Source organism: Lacerta agilis, chromosome 14 (genome assembly GCF_009819535.1).
Source record: "Lacerta agilis isolate rLacAgi1 chromosome 14, rLacAgi1.pri, whole genome shotgun sequence".
NCBI lineage: Eukaryota > Metazoa > Chordata > Lepidosauria > Squamata > Lacertidae > Lacerta > Lacerta agilis.
In genome coordinates this window covers 22,227,079-22,241,096 of record NC_046325.1, presented here as the reverse complement: position 1 = coordinate 22,241,096, position 14,018 = coordinate 22,227,079, and the positions used below count along the sequence as shown (strand labels likewise).

Genomic DNA, 14,018 nt, shown 5'->3' with positions numbered 1-14,018 from the left:
TTATAGAACTCTAAATACAGTTTTAGAAGGCCCAAAATCTAAGAGTTTCCACAAAGCAGTCTTGATCTCTTTGTTTCTCATGCTGTAGATGAATGGATTCAATATAGGGGAAATTAGAGTATATATCACAGAAAAAACTATATCTAGATCAGAAGAAACATTACTGGGAGGCCGTGTGTAGGCAAAGATTGAAGTGAACACAAACACAGTGACAACTGTGAGGTGGGGAAGGCAAGTAGAGAGGGCTTTTTTCTTCCCATGCACCGAAGGTATTCTGCGCACTGCAGCAAATACCCGCATGTATGTTATGATGATGAAAATAAAGCATCCTAGTGCTATAAAACACCCTATCAAAATAAACCCTACTTCAACTAGATAAATGTTAGAGCAGGAGAGCTTTAGTAACTTTGGGATTTCACAGAAGAATTGATTGATTGTGTTTGAACAGAAGGTGTTTGCAAAGGTGCCACAAGTCTGTACGAGGGCATAAAATAGACAAGTAACCCACACAATGACGGCCATTTGAAAACAAGCTCCTTTGTGCATTATTGCCTCATATTGTAATGGATTGCAGATAGCAACATAGCGATCATATGCCATTACTGTTAGAATGGCTAAACCTGATGCTACAAAGAACATGTAGAAGAAAACTTGGGCCACACACCCAGAATAAGAAACTGACCTGCTGTTCATGATGGAATTGGCCATAGATTTGGGGAGAATAACAGAAACTGAGCCAACATCCATCAGTGCCAAATTCATTAGGAAAAAGTACATTGGTGTATGAAGCTGATGGTCAAGGGCTACTGTAGCAATGATAAGAAGGTTTCCAGACAATGTTGTCAGATACAATCCTAGGAAGAGACAGAACTGTAAGATCTGTAGTTCACGTACTTCAGATAATTCCCACAGCAGAAATGTGGACATGAATGTTTGATTCCTCATTTCATCTTCTTTACTTGGATGCTTTCTGTGGAGGGTAGAAGGTCAGAAGTGTTAATCAACCAGTAATCAACCCTCAGAAATGTGGGGAATAATAGCCCAGATGAGGCCTTTACCTGCTGTAGCCTCTAAACTGTAGGACTCCATCCCCAAAGAGGTGCCTCTAACACCATCATTGCACCACTTTCACCATTTGCTGAAGATGTACCTCCTTACTCTTAACTTTGAAAGAAGAGTTATTTTGTTTAGAGGAACTCACCTCTTTTTTTTTTTGGAACAGCCGTGTGTGTTTTATAAATGTGATTGTTTTATTAGTTCTTTATAATTGTATATTCTACTGTTGAAACCCGCCCTTTAACCTTATGTTAAATGGTGGGTGAGAAATCTCATACAATCACACTTGTGAGCAAAAGCCAACGCAGCATTATCTCAGTGCTTTCCCTTTCTTATTATATCCAGTACCATTTTAGCTTCGACCTACAGAGAAGTAACTGAAGAGTAGTGGGGAGGAATGAAACTCCTACTCACACCCTGATCCATAGCGTGGTTAGTTTATTGTGGACATGGTGCTTGTCTTCCTTGGAATGTTTTTGTTAGCATTGACACATGGTTGTCCTCATTAAAATACTAGTCTGTATTATTATTATTATTATTATTTTCTTCCCTTTACCCACATTTTCCTTCACCACATAAAACCTGTGGCAAAACCAGCAGTCACTGCTGGAGTGGAAATCTTTTAGGACATTTTTTTTTTTTTTTTTTGAGGGGGATTGGTGGTTTGTTAGCTGTGGGCTGACTGTTCAGTGTTTAGCCTCTATTGCCACATTCCTGCTTCCATCTGCTCCTTGCATAAGCAGATTTGCACAGTGTATGTGAATAATTCTCTAAAGTACCGGTAAATCCTCTTTTCTTGGAATTGGGAAATGTGCCTGACTGAGTGCAAATGCATCAAGACAGCCAGGAGGGTTCATGTATGTTCATGCATTGCTCTGCTCATGTTACACATGCTCAGAGTCAGCCCACCCATGAGGCGAGGTGAGGTGAGGCAACCGTCTCAGGTAGCAGGGGCAGTAGACCATGGTGTAGATCTTTATTTTCTGCTTGTTCCTGAATATCTTCACTCACCCTTTCTTTCCCGGCAGGGAGTGGAGTGCTATTTTGACGTTCGCCTCAGGAACCAATATGTCTTGGGCCAACCTTACAAATGTTGGTACCTCCATTGCTGCATTGCAGCTTTTCTTTGAGCAGCCACTGAGGAAAAGCAAGGTAGAACAATAAGCAAGAAGCAGCAAAATATTAGAGGACAGAGCTGGATTTGTGTTTTGTGACCTGCCCAATCCTCCTAAGGTAGCCTCTGCCCTCATGTGTGGTTTATAATGCTGCCCCATCCCTAGTCTTTGCACAGGGAATTGTGGTGAGGGAGAGGGAGAGAAAGTCAACCTTCATCTCAGTCAGCAAAATGTCTTAGATTAACCCTGACTGGCTGGGTGGCAGTTCTAGATTAATATGGATTTCTGTTCCCAGAAGCAACCACCGCCACCACAACAAAGCTGCTCAAGGAAACTTGTGCTGTAAGAGTAACAGCCAGAGAGAGATGAAGGTGGAGAGACAGGGAATGATGAAATGAAATAAAAAGAAAAGAGAAAAAAGAAAAGAAATGGAATAATAGATTTCTTATTATGGATAGCATTAAATTAATAGTTCAAAAATCAAAACTTACCTAGGCTCTTTAAAAACAGCTGGGTTTCATTGTGGGTAGGTGAAGTCTTTTGTTTAGCTGTTGTACGTCATACATTCATAGAGTTGTCTGAGAATTTTTCATCTTTTCGCCCTTTCCAAAATATGGTGTAGCAGTTTAATTTCTAAATCGGGTTTTAAAAGCTGTATGTGTAGGAGGTTCATTAGATATCTGCTTTGGCATTTTGGGAAAATGCTCCCATGAGTCTAAACAGCTGGTCAGAACTAGAACTCCCCCACTCCAATTATCTGTGTTTTTTTGTCACAAACAAAAAGAAATAATTAATATAAGCAATCTGTGCCTGATGCAGCATTCCAGATCACACTGCATTTTGGAGGGAGCTCAGCTCTTTTGTTCTTTGCAGTCCCCCATGTGTGGATCGGAAGACAGATATGAGGATTAGTGCATATATCAATGAACCAATCAATGCATGGGTTTGGCAACAGTACTTATGAAGTTGTCTGAGGGATGCCTTCTTTATTTCAAAAACATATTAAAAATCATTGGAACTGCTAGTAAAGTCACTTTCACACAGATAAAACGTAACAAGGGATCATCTCTCACGTACTACTCTGTCCTGCCTATATGAGTTTCTTGGCGATTGTTAGCCAACCATGGCTTTTTTTGCCTGCCCAGAAACTACCTGACAGGTTTATTGAAATCAAGTTTATCACATTCACCATGTTGATATTTTTCAGTGTTTGGTTATCTTTTGTTCCAACCTACCTGAGCATGAAGGGAAAATATATGGTGCCTGTGGATATATTTTTCCACTTAACTTCCATTGTTGGGCTGCTGGGTTGCATCTTTCCCCCCCAGATGTTACATCATTGAGTTTAAGCCTGGCCTGAGCAACTTGTTGTTGTTCAGTCATTCAGTCGTGTGCGACTCTTCGTGACCCCATGGACCAGAGCATGCCAGGCACGCCTATCCTTCATTGCCTCCTGCAGATTGGCCAAACTCATGCTAGTCACTTCGAGAACACTGTCCAACCATCTCATCTTCTGTCGTCCCCTTCTCCTTGTGCCCTCCATCTTTCCCAACATCAGGGTCTTTTCTGGGGAGTCATCTCTTCTCATGAGGTGGCCAAAGTACTGGAGCCTCAACTTCAGGATCTGTCCTTCTAGTGAGCAATCAGGGCTGATTTCTTTAAGAATAGATAGGTTTGATCTTCTTGCAGTCCATGGGACTCTCAAGAGTCTCCTCCAGCACCATAATTCAAAAGCATCAATTCTTCGGCGATCAGCCTTCTTTATGGTCCAACTCTCACTTCCGATCATTACTACTGGGAAAACCAAAGCTTTAACTATACGGACCTTTGTCGGCAAGGTGATGTCTTTGCTTTTTAAGATGCTGTCTAGGTTTGTCATTGCTTTTCTCCCAAGAAGCAAGCGTCTTCTAATTTTGTGACTGCTGTCTGTGGGAATACACTTCGTGGGTTCCTTTGAACCCATGGTTATTTGTTTTAAGTTGATGTTATTTATGCACTATTTTACGTATCCTTCCGTTTTAAAGTGAAAGTAAAAGTAAGACTCAGTGGGCATTTTGCCACTGAGATTACTCCGCATAAAAGTTTAGTTCCAGAAGTTTGAATTTGTCAATGATCGTTTATTCTGCTTCCCACCTTTTTTGGGGGCAGCAACAGCATTTCTATTGGCAAATATATCAATCGTGACGTTGCACTTGGTTATCAATAAAAGGCTGCGGCTCCCCGCCTTAGGCATTTTTCAATTCAGTTCAGTATTATTAGGGTCTTTCGCTCTTTTGTTTTCTTACCTTCAGTTTAGTTCAGTTTAGTTTAAGGGATTTTTGGGGAATGGGTTGGAAGGGTTGGACGGGTTGGAAACGCGTGCAGGATTTAGCTAGGTTTTAGTTTGCGGAAGATCTATCGGTAAAGGTTTAGATAGTTTTAGTTTAGCATAGGCTTAGATCGCGGAAGATTTGGCGTGTATAGATTTAGTTAGCCTTAGCATTGCGGAAGATTTGGCGGTGCAGGGTCTGATAGTTTAGGAAAAGCTTAGAATAGTGATAGGTTTAGTGAAGTGTAAAAGCCTATGCGGGTCAGCCAAAGCCATTCAAAGAAACAACGTGTCTGTCTTTATTTCATCTTAATTAAAATTTTTCGGGGTTTACTTAGCCATTATGCTTGGTCGTAACTTTAGCCTTTAATGCTTGGGTATGTAACTTTAGAGTAACTCAGGAGGTCACAAGTGTTTGTAGATAGTTTCACGAGGCATTTTCACCCGGACTACTCACGCACCTTCAGATTTAGCCTGGCGGACAGCGGTATGGTGCGAGTTTATGCTCCGGAATTATCGGCCGCTCTGTTCGCAGGCCGGCCGGCGCCCGTGCAAGGACGCACGTGGAACGCTGGCCGCATATCCCCGGCAACTGGAATCCCGTGTGTAGGTGGCTTAGACCTACGCGCAGGAAGCTCCAGCAAAGAATCCCCGCAGCTGTCACCATCAGCAGTGATCATGGAACCTAAGAAAGTGAAATCTCTCACTGCCTCCATTTCTTCCCCTTCTATTTGCCAGGAGGTGATGGGACCAGTGGCCATGATCTTAGTTTTTTTGATGTTGAGCTTCAGACCATATTTTGCGCTCTCCTCTTTCATCCTCATTAAAAGGTTCTTTAATTCCTCCTCACTTTCTGCCATCAAGGTTGTATCATCAACATATCTGAGGTTGTTGATATTTTTTCCGGCAATCTTAATTCTGGTTTGGGATTTATCCAGCCCAGCCTTTTGCATGATGAATTCTGCATATAAGTTAAATAAGCAGGGAGACAATATACAGCCTTGTCGTACTCCTTTCCCAATTTTGAACCAATCAGTTATTCCATATCCAGTTCTAACTGTAGCTTCTTGTCCCACATAGAGATTTCTCAGGAGACAGATGAGGTGATCAGGCACTCCCATTTCTTTAAGAACTTGCCATAGTTTGCTGTGGTCGACATAGTCCAATGCTTTTGCATAGTCAATGAAGCAGATGTAAATGTTTTTCTGGAACTCTCTAGCTTTCTCCATAATTCAGCGCATGTTTGCAATTTGGCCTGAGCAACAGGGCACAGCTAATAAGAAAGAAATGTGTCTGCAGTTTGCTATACTCTGCAGCTGATCGTAATTTGTTGATATTAGTGTCAATATTTTCTAAGGTATGCTGTCTTGGCAGCTGCCTAAAAGCTTTAAAAATCACTTCTAGTTGTTTTCTTTTAAGTATTTTGAATATACTTAGATTTTGTTAAACGTTAAACCACCACATCTGCACTGCTGGGATCCATCTTTCCCCTGAATGTTGTTGTTGAGGCCCTTGCAAAAAAAAAGATAATAATAAAGGGCAATGTTTTTCTTCTGGAAAAAAGGTGGAGGAACTCACCATAAAGTTTGTTTGTTTGTTGCGGGCCTAGTTGCAGTGGCACATGCACTGCAACAGACTGTTGTGATTAATAAACTCAAGTTGTGATTAATAAACTCAAGCAGACAATGATCTGAATTAGAAATGACCACAACTTAACCTGAATCTGTTCTTAACCTGAATCTGTTCTTAACCTGAGGTACCACTTTATCTAACGGGGCCTCCTGCTGCTGCGCGCTGCCACCGTGTGATTTCTGTTCTCATCCTGAAGCAAAGTTCTTAACCCAAGGTACTATTTCTGGGTTAGCGGAGTCTGTAACCTGAAGCGCCTGTAACCTTAAGCGTTTGCAACCCAAGGTACCACTGTATAGGTGAATGTTTGGCTCGGGAATGGGGTGTATATCCATCCCTGCCCCACCAAAGGTAAGGTGGTTCCTGCAAGTTCCTGAATTTGGTTCCTGCAAGTTCCTGCTCAATCTCTCCCCCCCCCCATACACACACAACTGAAAAAGGGAATATCATATAAAAGGAAGGCTTGCTGATTGTACGAATCAATGCCAGTAGATTACCTTACGGGTCATATATATTAAACATGTTCTCTCAGAAGCTTCAGCTCAGTGGAACAAATGAGTATCATGAAAATGCTTCTGATGTATCACATGAGATACATGCACAGTTCATTTGTCATCAAAAGCAGGATAATTAAACTTTGCACGTGTCTCTTTTGATAATCTAGATATGTTGCTGCTTAGCAGGTTCACTGTCTCCCAGTTCCTTATATAAGTTGTTTGCTTTCTTGTGAAAACTGGTTTTTAATGGTACATATCTAAAAACAGGGAACAGTGAAATTGAAGGAGATATAAAAGGGTATGATTCTCTCTTCATTTTCTTGCAGTCTGAAGTCCAGAGTTGTTCCTGTAGTCTTGGACTGGAATGCTGCTCGCCATTTACTACTCATCAGCTGCCCAATATAAATCTTCCTCAAAATTATCTATCTAGTCCTAGGTTTCTTTTTTCAAAAATCATGTTTTTGTAACACAATAAACAAATGAATCCTAAAAATAATAATAATAAATATAAAATAATAATAATAATAATAATAATAATAATAATAATAATAATAATAATAATAATAATAATAATAATAATATGATTCCCAGTTTTCTTAACCATTTAATCAAACGGGCTCATGTGTTTCTTCCCCAAACAATTATGAGTGTGATTCACACAAATATTAATACTAAATTTATTCCTTAAACATAACATTACAGCCCTGAATTTTGACCATGGCAGAGACTCAACTTAGTTAAATGAAATGGAAAACTTCTCTTCAGATGGGGAGTGGAAAAGTTTTTCTTCAGCAATTCCTCAGAGAATTCGCAACTTCAAACTAGAGATTAGCATGCCCATTGTAATTATCAAAAGGACCTAAATTATTTCCTCTCTTGTACTAAAACCCCGAAGAATTGCAGTGGCCAACAGCAAAAACAGAAAATAAAAGAATTACAACTTTTGTAGGATGACATAAATATATCCCTCATAGCATTCCAATCTGGGGCCAGGACAAAATACACACAAGACACTTCCACTATGATATCTGATGTTTTGCATTTCAAGTTGGTACCTTAAAGGATGAAAATAAAAGGAAACAGGAGCAGCCATGTCTAAGGCAAGGGAAAATTGCAAATTTTTGAAATTCTGTATTGCTGTTGAATAGTTATTCGTTTTCTGATTTTGAACAGGAGAATCTGTTCTGGATTTTTGCCCCATTTTTGTTTTAATTCCTTAATTCCTTGGTTACTATGTTACACATTTTGTCTTTTTTAAATATTGTAAACTACCCTGCAATCTTTGGATGAAGGGCTGTATACTACTACTACTACTACTACTACTACTACTATTACTACTAAATCCAGGATGGAGATTCTAGTAGCATTTCTTCTGATACAGCTTCCTCATATGGCATGCAAGGATCACATTCTTAACTGCATGGGTGAAGATCCACACCCTCCACTTCATGACTATCAGCAGCCAGGTGATGTCTTCATTGGTGGAATTGTTTCCCAGAGCATCATTGTCTCCAATTTCATACCCTTCACAGAAGTACCATCACAGACTCTCCATGAAGAGCTTCTGTAAGGTTTTTTTTTTTTTTTAAATGCATTATTCTTTCTATCTGTCACTTGAGTGATGTGTCTTGGCAACTGCCGCCTGAGTTCGTCTCACTTTTAATAGATTTCACTGTGGGACCTCCACTAATATTGTTTGCAGCAACAAGCACTCAATAAACTGCATTGCGGAATTACTCCAACTTTCATATGGTTTGGTTATTTAATCTTCATTTAGGACAAGTGCTCAATAAATTGCCTATTTAAATGATTTAGTAATGAAGATGGTGATAATCTTACAAGATGCAGTAAACAGGTGAGGGAAAATGTTCAGCCAAGGTCCGTATTCACCCTTTGCCTCTAGGGTCACATGCCAGCATCTCCAAAATCCCATGTTCAAATAATTTGCATGGCACAGACAAAATACAAATGCATACACAAAACCCTCTTCGTTGGGGAGATGTCCCCTGAAAGAGATCTCTATAACTCCCTTCTCCTGCCCTCTCAGCTGATCCTGGAAATATGGATTGCCAGAAATGAAAGCCCTCCCCAACTGCCCCCCCCCAGTGGTGGACCTTGAGGTCTCAAATTTTAGCAATGCCCTGTGTGAGGCTGCATTTCAGAACCCCATAAGAACTGCTTACCTTCCATTCTACATCATAGTTGTGGCTCTCCCTACAACAGCCCAAGGCTCTGTGCCCAGTGCAACCAGACCAGCTGCGTTCCCCCAAATCTGCCTATGTGTGCCTTCCCCGAGAGCAGTGAAAGATTAGCAGATGCTGCTCATTTAATGTATTTCAGTAGACACACTGCATTGATTTGTCGCTTCCATGGAATTGGCCTTTAAACAAAATGAAATCCTTTCTCCAAGGATGCCTTGGCAGCACAGTAACGACAGCACACTGCAGCAGATGATGGCTTTAACCCTGTCAATTTACTCCGCTGCTGGGGAGGAGAATTGCTGAAAAGGCTTTTTGAGTTTGATCTGGTTATCTATAGGCCACCAGTACCCTAACCCTACTGCAGAATGACATTCTAATACAGAACACATCTCTCCTTCTAGTGTGGTGACAAAGAATTACCAACACATTCTCACCTTGGCGTTTGCAATCAAGGAAATAAATGAAAACCCTCAGATGTTACCAAACGTCACCTTGGGTTTCCGCATTTATGACAGCTATTTCACTGCCAAAGGGGCCTACCATGCTACAATGCGACTTATATTCACACCATGGAAACATTTCCCAAACTACAAATGTGACATCCAGGATCACCTCATAGCAGTTATTGGAGGCCTGGACCCACTGACCTCCTTGCACATGGCAACTGTCTTGGATATTTACAAGATTCCACAGGTAGGACAGATCCTTCCAGATTTTTAAAGGCAGACAAGTGGGAAAGGGGACAGAAGTAGGTACAATTGGAGCAAACAGGTAGGTTTTCCTTATAAAGAGATGAACATCAAATCTAAGCCAAGCAATATAGCCCACCTGAATTTTTCTGTAAATCTGAATTAAGAAATGTACTTTAAAAGCATAGACTTAAAAGCACGGGTCCTGTGGAGACAATCAGGACACAGTGAGGTTGGCAGGATTGGTCTGAAGGGGAGAAAGAGGGAGCCTCCAATTTGGCAGAAGGGGAACATCAGGACAGTGTTCTCGATAAGGGTCCTACCCCAGTGTCTTCAGGGGTCCTGGAAGAGGAGTGGGAGTCAGAGGGGCCCTCTTCCACACCACACCTGGAAAGTGAATTTTCCACAGTAGTAGAGCAGCTGCATAACCTTTCTGTAACTTGTCACTCAAGCCACAATGCTGCATGGGGAAAGTAGAACTTTAACGTTGCAGGACAATTATAAGAATTGTTCATTTGATGAATGTAGATTACTTTGAAGACTTCAAATAGAAAAAAAAACTTCTCTCATTCTCTATTCTCCTTCACACCTCCTTTAGCTCATATATAGCCCTGCTCCAGTGATGAATGACAAAACCCCAGGCCTTTCTTTTTACCAGATGACACCTCAGGAAGCAATTCAGTATGCAGGGATTCTCTCTTTGCTTCTGCATTTCAAGTGGATATGGATTGGAATCCTTACCTCCAACGATGAATATGGAGATAGATTTGTCCAAACTGTATTTCCACTTTTCTCCCAGAGTGGTATCTGTTTTGCCTTCGTAGAAAGAAGCCACAAACAAACAATTGTCAGTGAAATTAATAGCATGTTTACTCAGGGGGCAAAAATACATGATAAAATCATTGAGAGTAAAGCCAATGTAGTGGTTGCCTATGCAGAGTCATTGGCAGTTGTTTTTTTGAGATGGTTCTCATACCTATCAGAAAAACAACATGTGACAAGTAAAGAAAAAGGAATTGTGTGGATACTGACAGCCCAGATGGAACTCACATCTATCACATATCAAAGGACTTGGAGTATAGACATGATCCAGGGTGCTCTCTCCTTCTCAATTCATTCCAAGGATCCTTCAGGATTTCAACAATTTGTTGAGAATAGGAAACCTCTGAATGCAAAAGGAGATGGCTTTATCCTGGACTTCTGGCAACAGGCATTTGCTTGTATATTCGCAAATAGAGTAACTGACAGATTGGATGGAGATTTTTGTACTGGCGAAGAGAAACTGGAGAGTCTTCCTGGGCCCTTTTTTGAAACAAGGATGATTGGCCACAGCTATAGCATCTACAATGCAGTCTATGCTATGGCCTTTGCTTTACAAACTATGTCCTCATCTAGACTCCCATACAGAGCAATGGGGGCTGAAAGGGGGCTGAAGCTTTGGAATCTACAGTTCTGGCAGGTAATGGACCTTGGGCTAGAGCACCTAGAGTTCCTATGCACACATTGCATCAGGCTCAAACTGCCTAGTAAACTGACTCCCAAGCTTCATATGGCTCCCAATTTCCTATTACTTTATTTCCCTATGAAGTAGGAAAAATACTGTCTGTATCTAGCTATATCTACACCAAGATATTATCTACACTTTTAGACAATTGTATACTCAGAAAACTGTTTTTCAAAAAAGTAATAATATGAGAATCCATTTGTTTCTGGGTGTATTTTAAGGAGGCTACCAGTCAGGAATAACTAAAAAGATTTCAAGGAAGCTTCTCAAAAGTAAAATTTAAATGTATGAAAACTCTCTCTTTTTTGTTATGGCTATAGTTTGAGAGAAGGGAAGATCATAAATAAATAAATGTTTTCACCCAGGAAAAGTGTTTTTATAACTCCCTCTGAAAGATTCAATGTACTCTTGTCATAATGCATCATGCTCTACACTCTTATGTTTCCCTTTTCATTCTAGTCCCATCACTTTCTGAGAGGAGTCTCCTTTAACAACAGTGCTGGTGACCTGGTTTCCTTTGACCAGAATGGGGAGTTAGTGGCTGGATTTGACATTTCCAACTGGATTTTTTCTTCAAACCAATCCTTTCATAGAGTGAAAGTTGGACAGGTGGACCCCCAAGGTCTTCTGGGCAATGTATTCAGCATCAATGAGAGTGCCATAACGTGGCACAGCTGGTTTAATCTGGTAGGAGCCAATTGTTAGTAATTTGAGTTGGCAGGGCCAGAGTAAAAAGGAAGTGGTGCCACCTTTAGCCACAATTTGTTCTTTGTTTTGTAGTTTAATACTTACATATGCCTCTTTCATTTGTGGATTAGGCAAAGCCTCATTCTGTGTGTAGTGAAAGTTGCCGTCCTGGTTTTAGCAAGAAAGTGAAGGAGGGGGATCCATTTTGCTGCTATGATTGCATCCCATGCCCAGAAGGGAAGATTTCATTCCAACACGGTAAGAAATATTCCAGCAAATAGTGTCAAACCTTTTTGATAAGCAACAGAGCGCGCGCACACACACGCACACACACACACACGAGCACCAGAAAGCAGAAGCAAGAGACAATGGAACAGATGCAGCCTACAAGTTTATTGCTCCAAAGGACATAAATCTCACCTGTCCCCCCCATTCTTTTTAAACATTAGAGTCTTACCAGATGAACATAGGAAAAGGTACATAACCACTCTTTGCATTGTATCCATTTGGTTTTCCTCCAGTTGCCTTGAACTAGCAGGGATTTCGCAGCATAAAGCACCCATCTTTTCCTTTTCAGATATGAATGACTGTTCCAAATGCAGTGACGTGAGCTATCCAAGCAAGAACCAAGATTCCTGTGTTCCCAGATTGGTTTCCTTCTTGTCTTACAATGCACCATTGGGGATGGCTTTATCCTTTTTTGCCCTTTTCTCTTCCTTGATCACAACTCTGGTGCTAGCAGCATTTCTGAAGCACCGCAGCACTCCCATTGTCAAAGCCAACAACCGGGGCCTCACCTACACTCTCCTTGTCTCCCTCTTGCTCTGCTTCCTTTGTTCATTGCTATTCATTGGCCAGCCGCAGAAGGGGACATGTCTTCTCCGACAACCTGCTTTTGGAATCATATTCTCATTAGCTGTTTCTTGTGTGTTGGCCAAAACCACCACAGTGGTCCTGGCTTTCATGGCCACCAGACCGGGATCCAGCATGAGGAATTGGGTGGGGAAGTCATTAGCTAACTCCATTGTTCTTTCCTGCTCATTTCTCCAAGCAGGCATTTGCTTTGTGTGGTTGGTAACTTCTCCCCCATTCCCAGATGTTGACATTCATTCAGTAAGAGAAGAAATTATATTGGAGTGCAATGAGGGATCTCTGACTTTCTTCTACTGTGTTTTGGGCTATATGGGCTTTCTGGCCGTTATCAGCTTCAGTGTGGCTTTCCTTGCCAGAAAGTTACCTGACAGTTTCAATGAAGCCAAATTCATCACCTTCAGCATGTTGGTCTTTTGCAGTGTTTGGCTGTCCTTTATCCCATCCTATCTGAGCTCCAAGGGAAAGTACATGGTAGCTGTGGAGATCTTTTCTATTTTAGCCTCTAGTGCTGGGTTGCTGGGGTGCATATTTGCCCCCAAATGTTACATCATTGTGTTGAGGCCTGAGCTGAATAACAGGGAACAGATAATAAGAAGGAAAGCATGACATACCCAGATGTATCTGTGTTCAGTAATATACTGCTGTGCAGTACTGGCAGCCTGGCCTGAGCAACAGGGAACAGCTAATAAGAAAGAAATGTGCTTATATTTTGTCTATACAAGTGTCAATATTTCCTAAGGCATTTTGTCTTGGCAGCTGCCTCAAAGCTACCAAGAAGTTACTTCTAAGTTGTTTTCTTTTAAGGAATTTGAAGATACTATGATTTGTTAAAAGTTCAGCCACTATCTCTGCACTGCTGGGTTTCATCTTTCCCCTGAATGCTTTGTTGTTGAGGCCATTGCTAAAATAATAATAATAATAATAATAATAATAATAATAATAATAATAATAATAATGTGTTATCTTCTGGAAGAAAAGATGAAGGAACTCAACATGAAGTTTGCTTGCTTGCTTGTTGGTTGGTTTACTGCAGACTTAGTTGCAGTCTCTCTCTCTCTCTCTCTCTCTCTCTCTCTCACACACACACACACACACACACACACACAGTGGCTAAAAGTAAGATGTGATGTAAAAACCCAAGCAGACAATGATCTGGGGAATAGATATGGCCACAACTTTATTGATCACTGATATAGTTAGTTTTTTTGGCTCAGACATTGGATGTATACTGTATCCATTCCAGCCCTACCAGAAATGTGAATTTTGCAACAATAACAGTTTGTGTTTTGGGGCACACCTGATTTGTTCATATTCCTTTTAACTAACTGGCCTATATTGGCCTTCCACACAGCTTTCCAAAAAGTCCTTAGTGTGAGGTTTTATTTTGAAAACTCAATATTTCTTCTTCAAACTATCATTTAAATGACAGAAGAGCTTGGGTGAATCTGACTCAGCACAA

The 14,018-nt window shown here is 40.9% G+C and overlaps 2 protein-coding genes across 2 annotated transcripts; one reads left to right on the top strand and one right to left on the bottom strand.

The window, feature by feature from the left end:
• Nucleotides 1–945, bottom strand: LOC117059447 (olfactory receptor 14I1-like). The gene has a single exon (XM_033171191.1). The coding sequence runs from the start codon at nt 943–945 to the stop codon at nt 1–3; it is 945 nt and encodes a 314-aa protein (XP_033027082.1).
• Nucleotides 946–8,025: 7,080 nt separating this feature from the next.
• LOC117057677 (vomeronasal type-2 receptor 26-like) lies at nt 8,026–13,165 on the top strand. Its single transcript, XM_033168517.1, has 6 exons — nt 8,026–8,171; nt 9,208–9,499; nt 10,094–10,954; nt 11,459–11,686; nt 11,818–11,944; nt 12,264–13,165. Exons 1-6 carry the CDS (start codon nt 8,026–8,028, stop codon nt 13,163–13,165), a joined length of 2,556 nt encoding a protein of 851 aa, XP_033024408.1.
• Nucleotides 13,166–14,018: the final 853 nt, after the last annotated feature.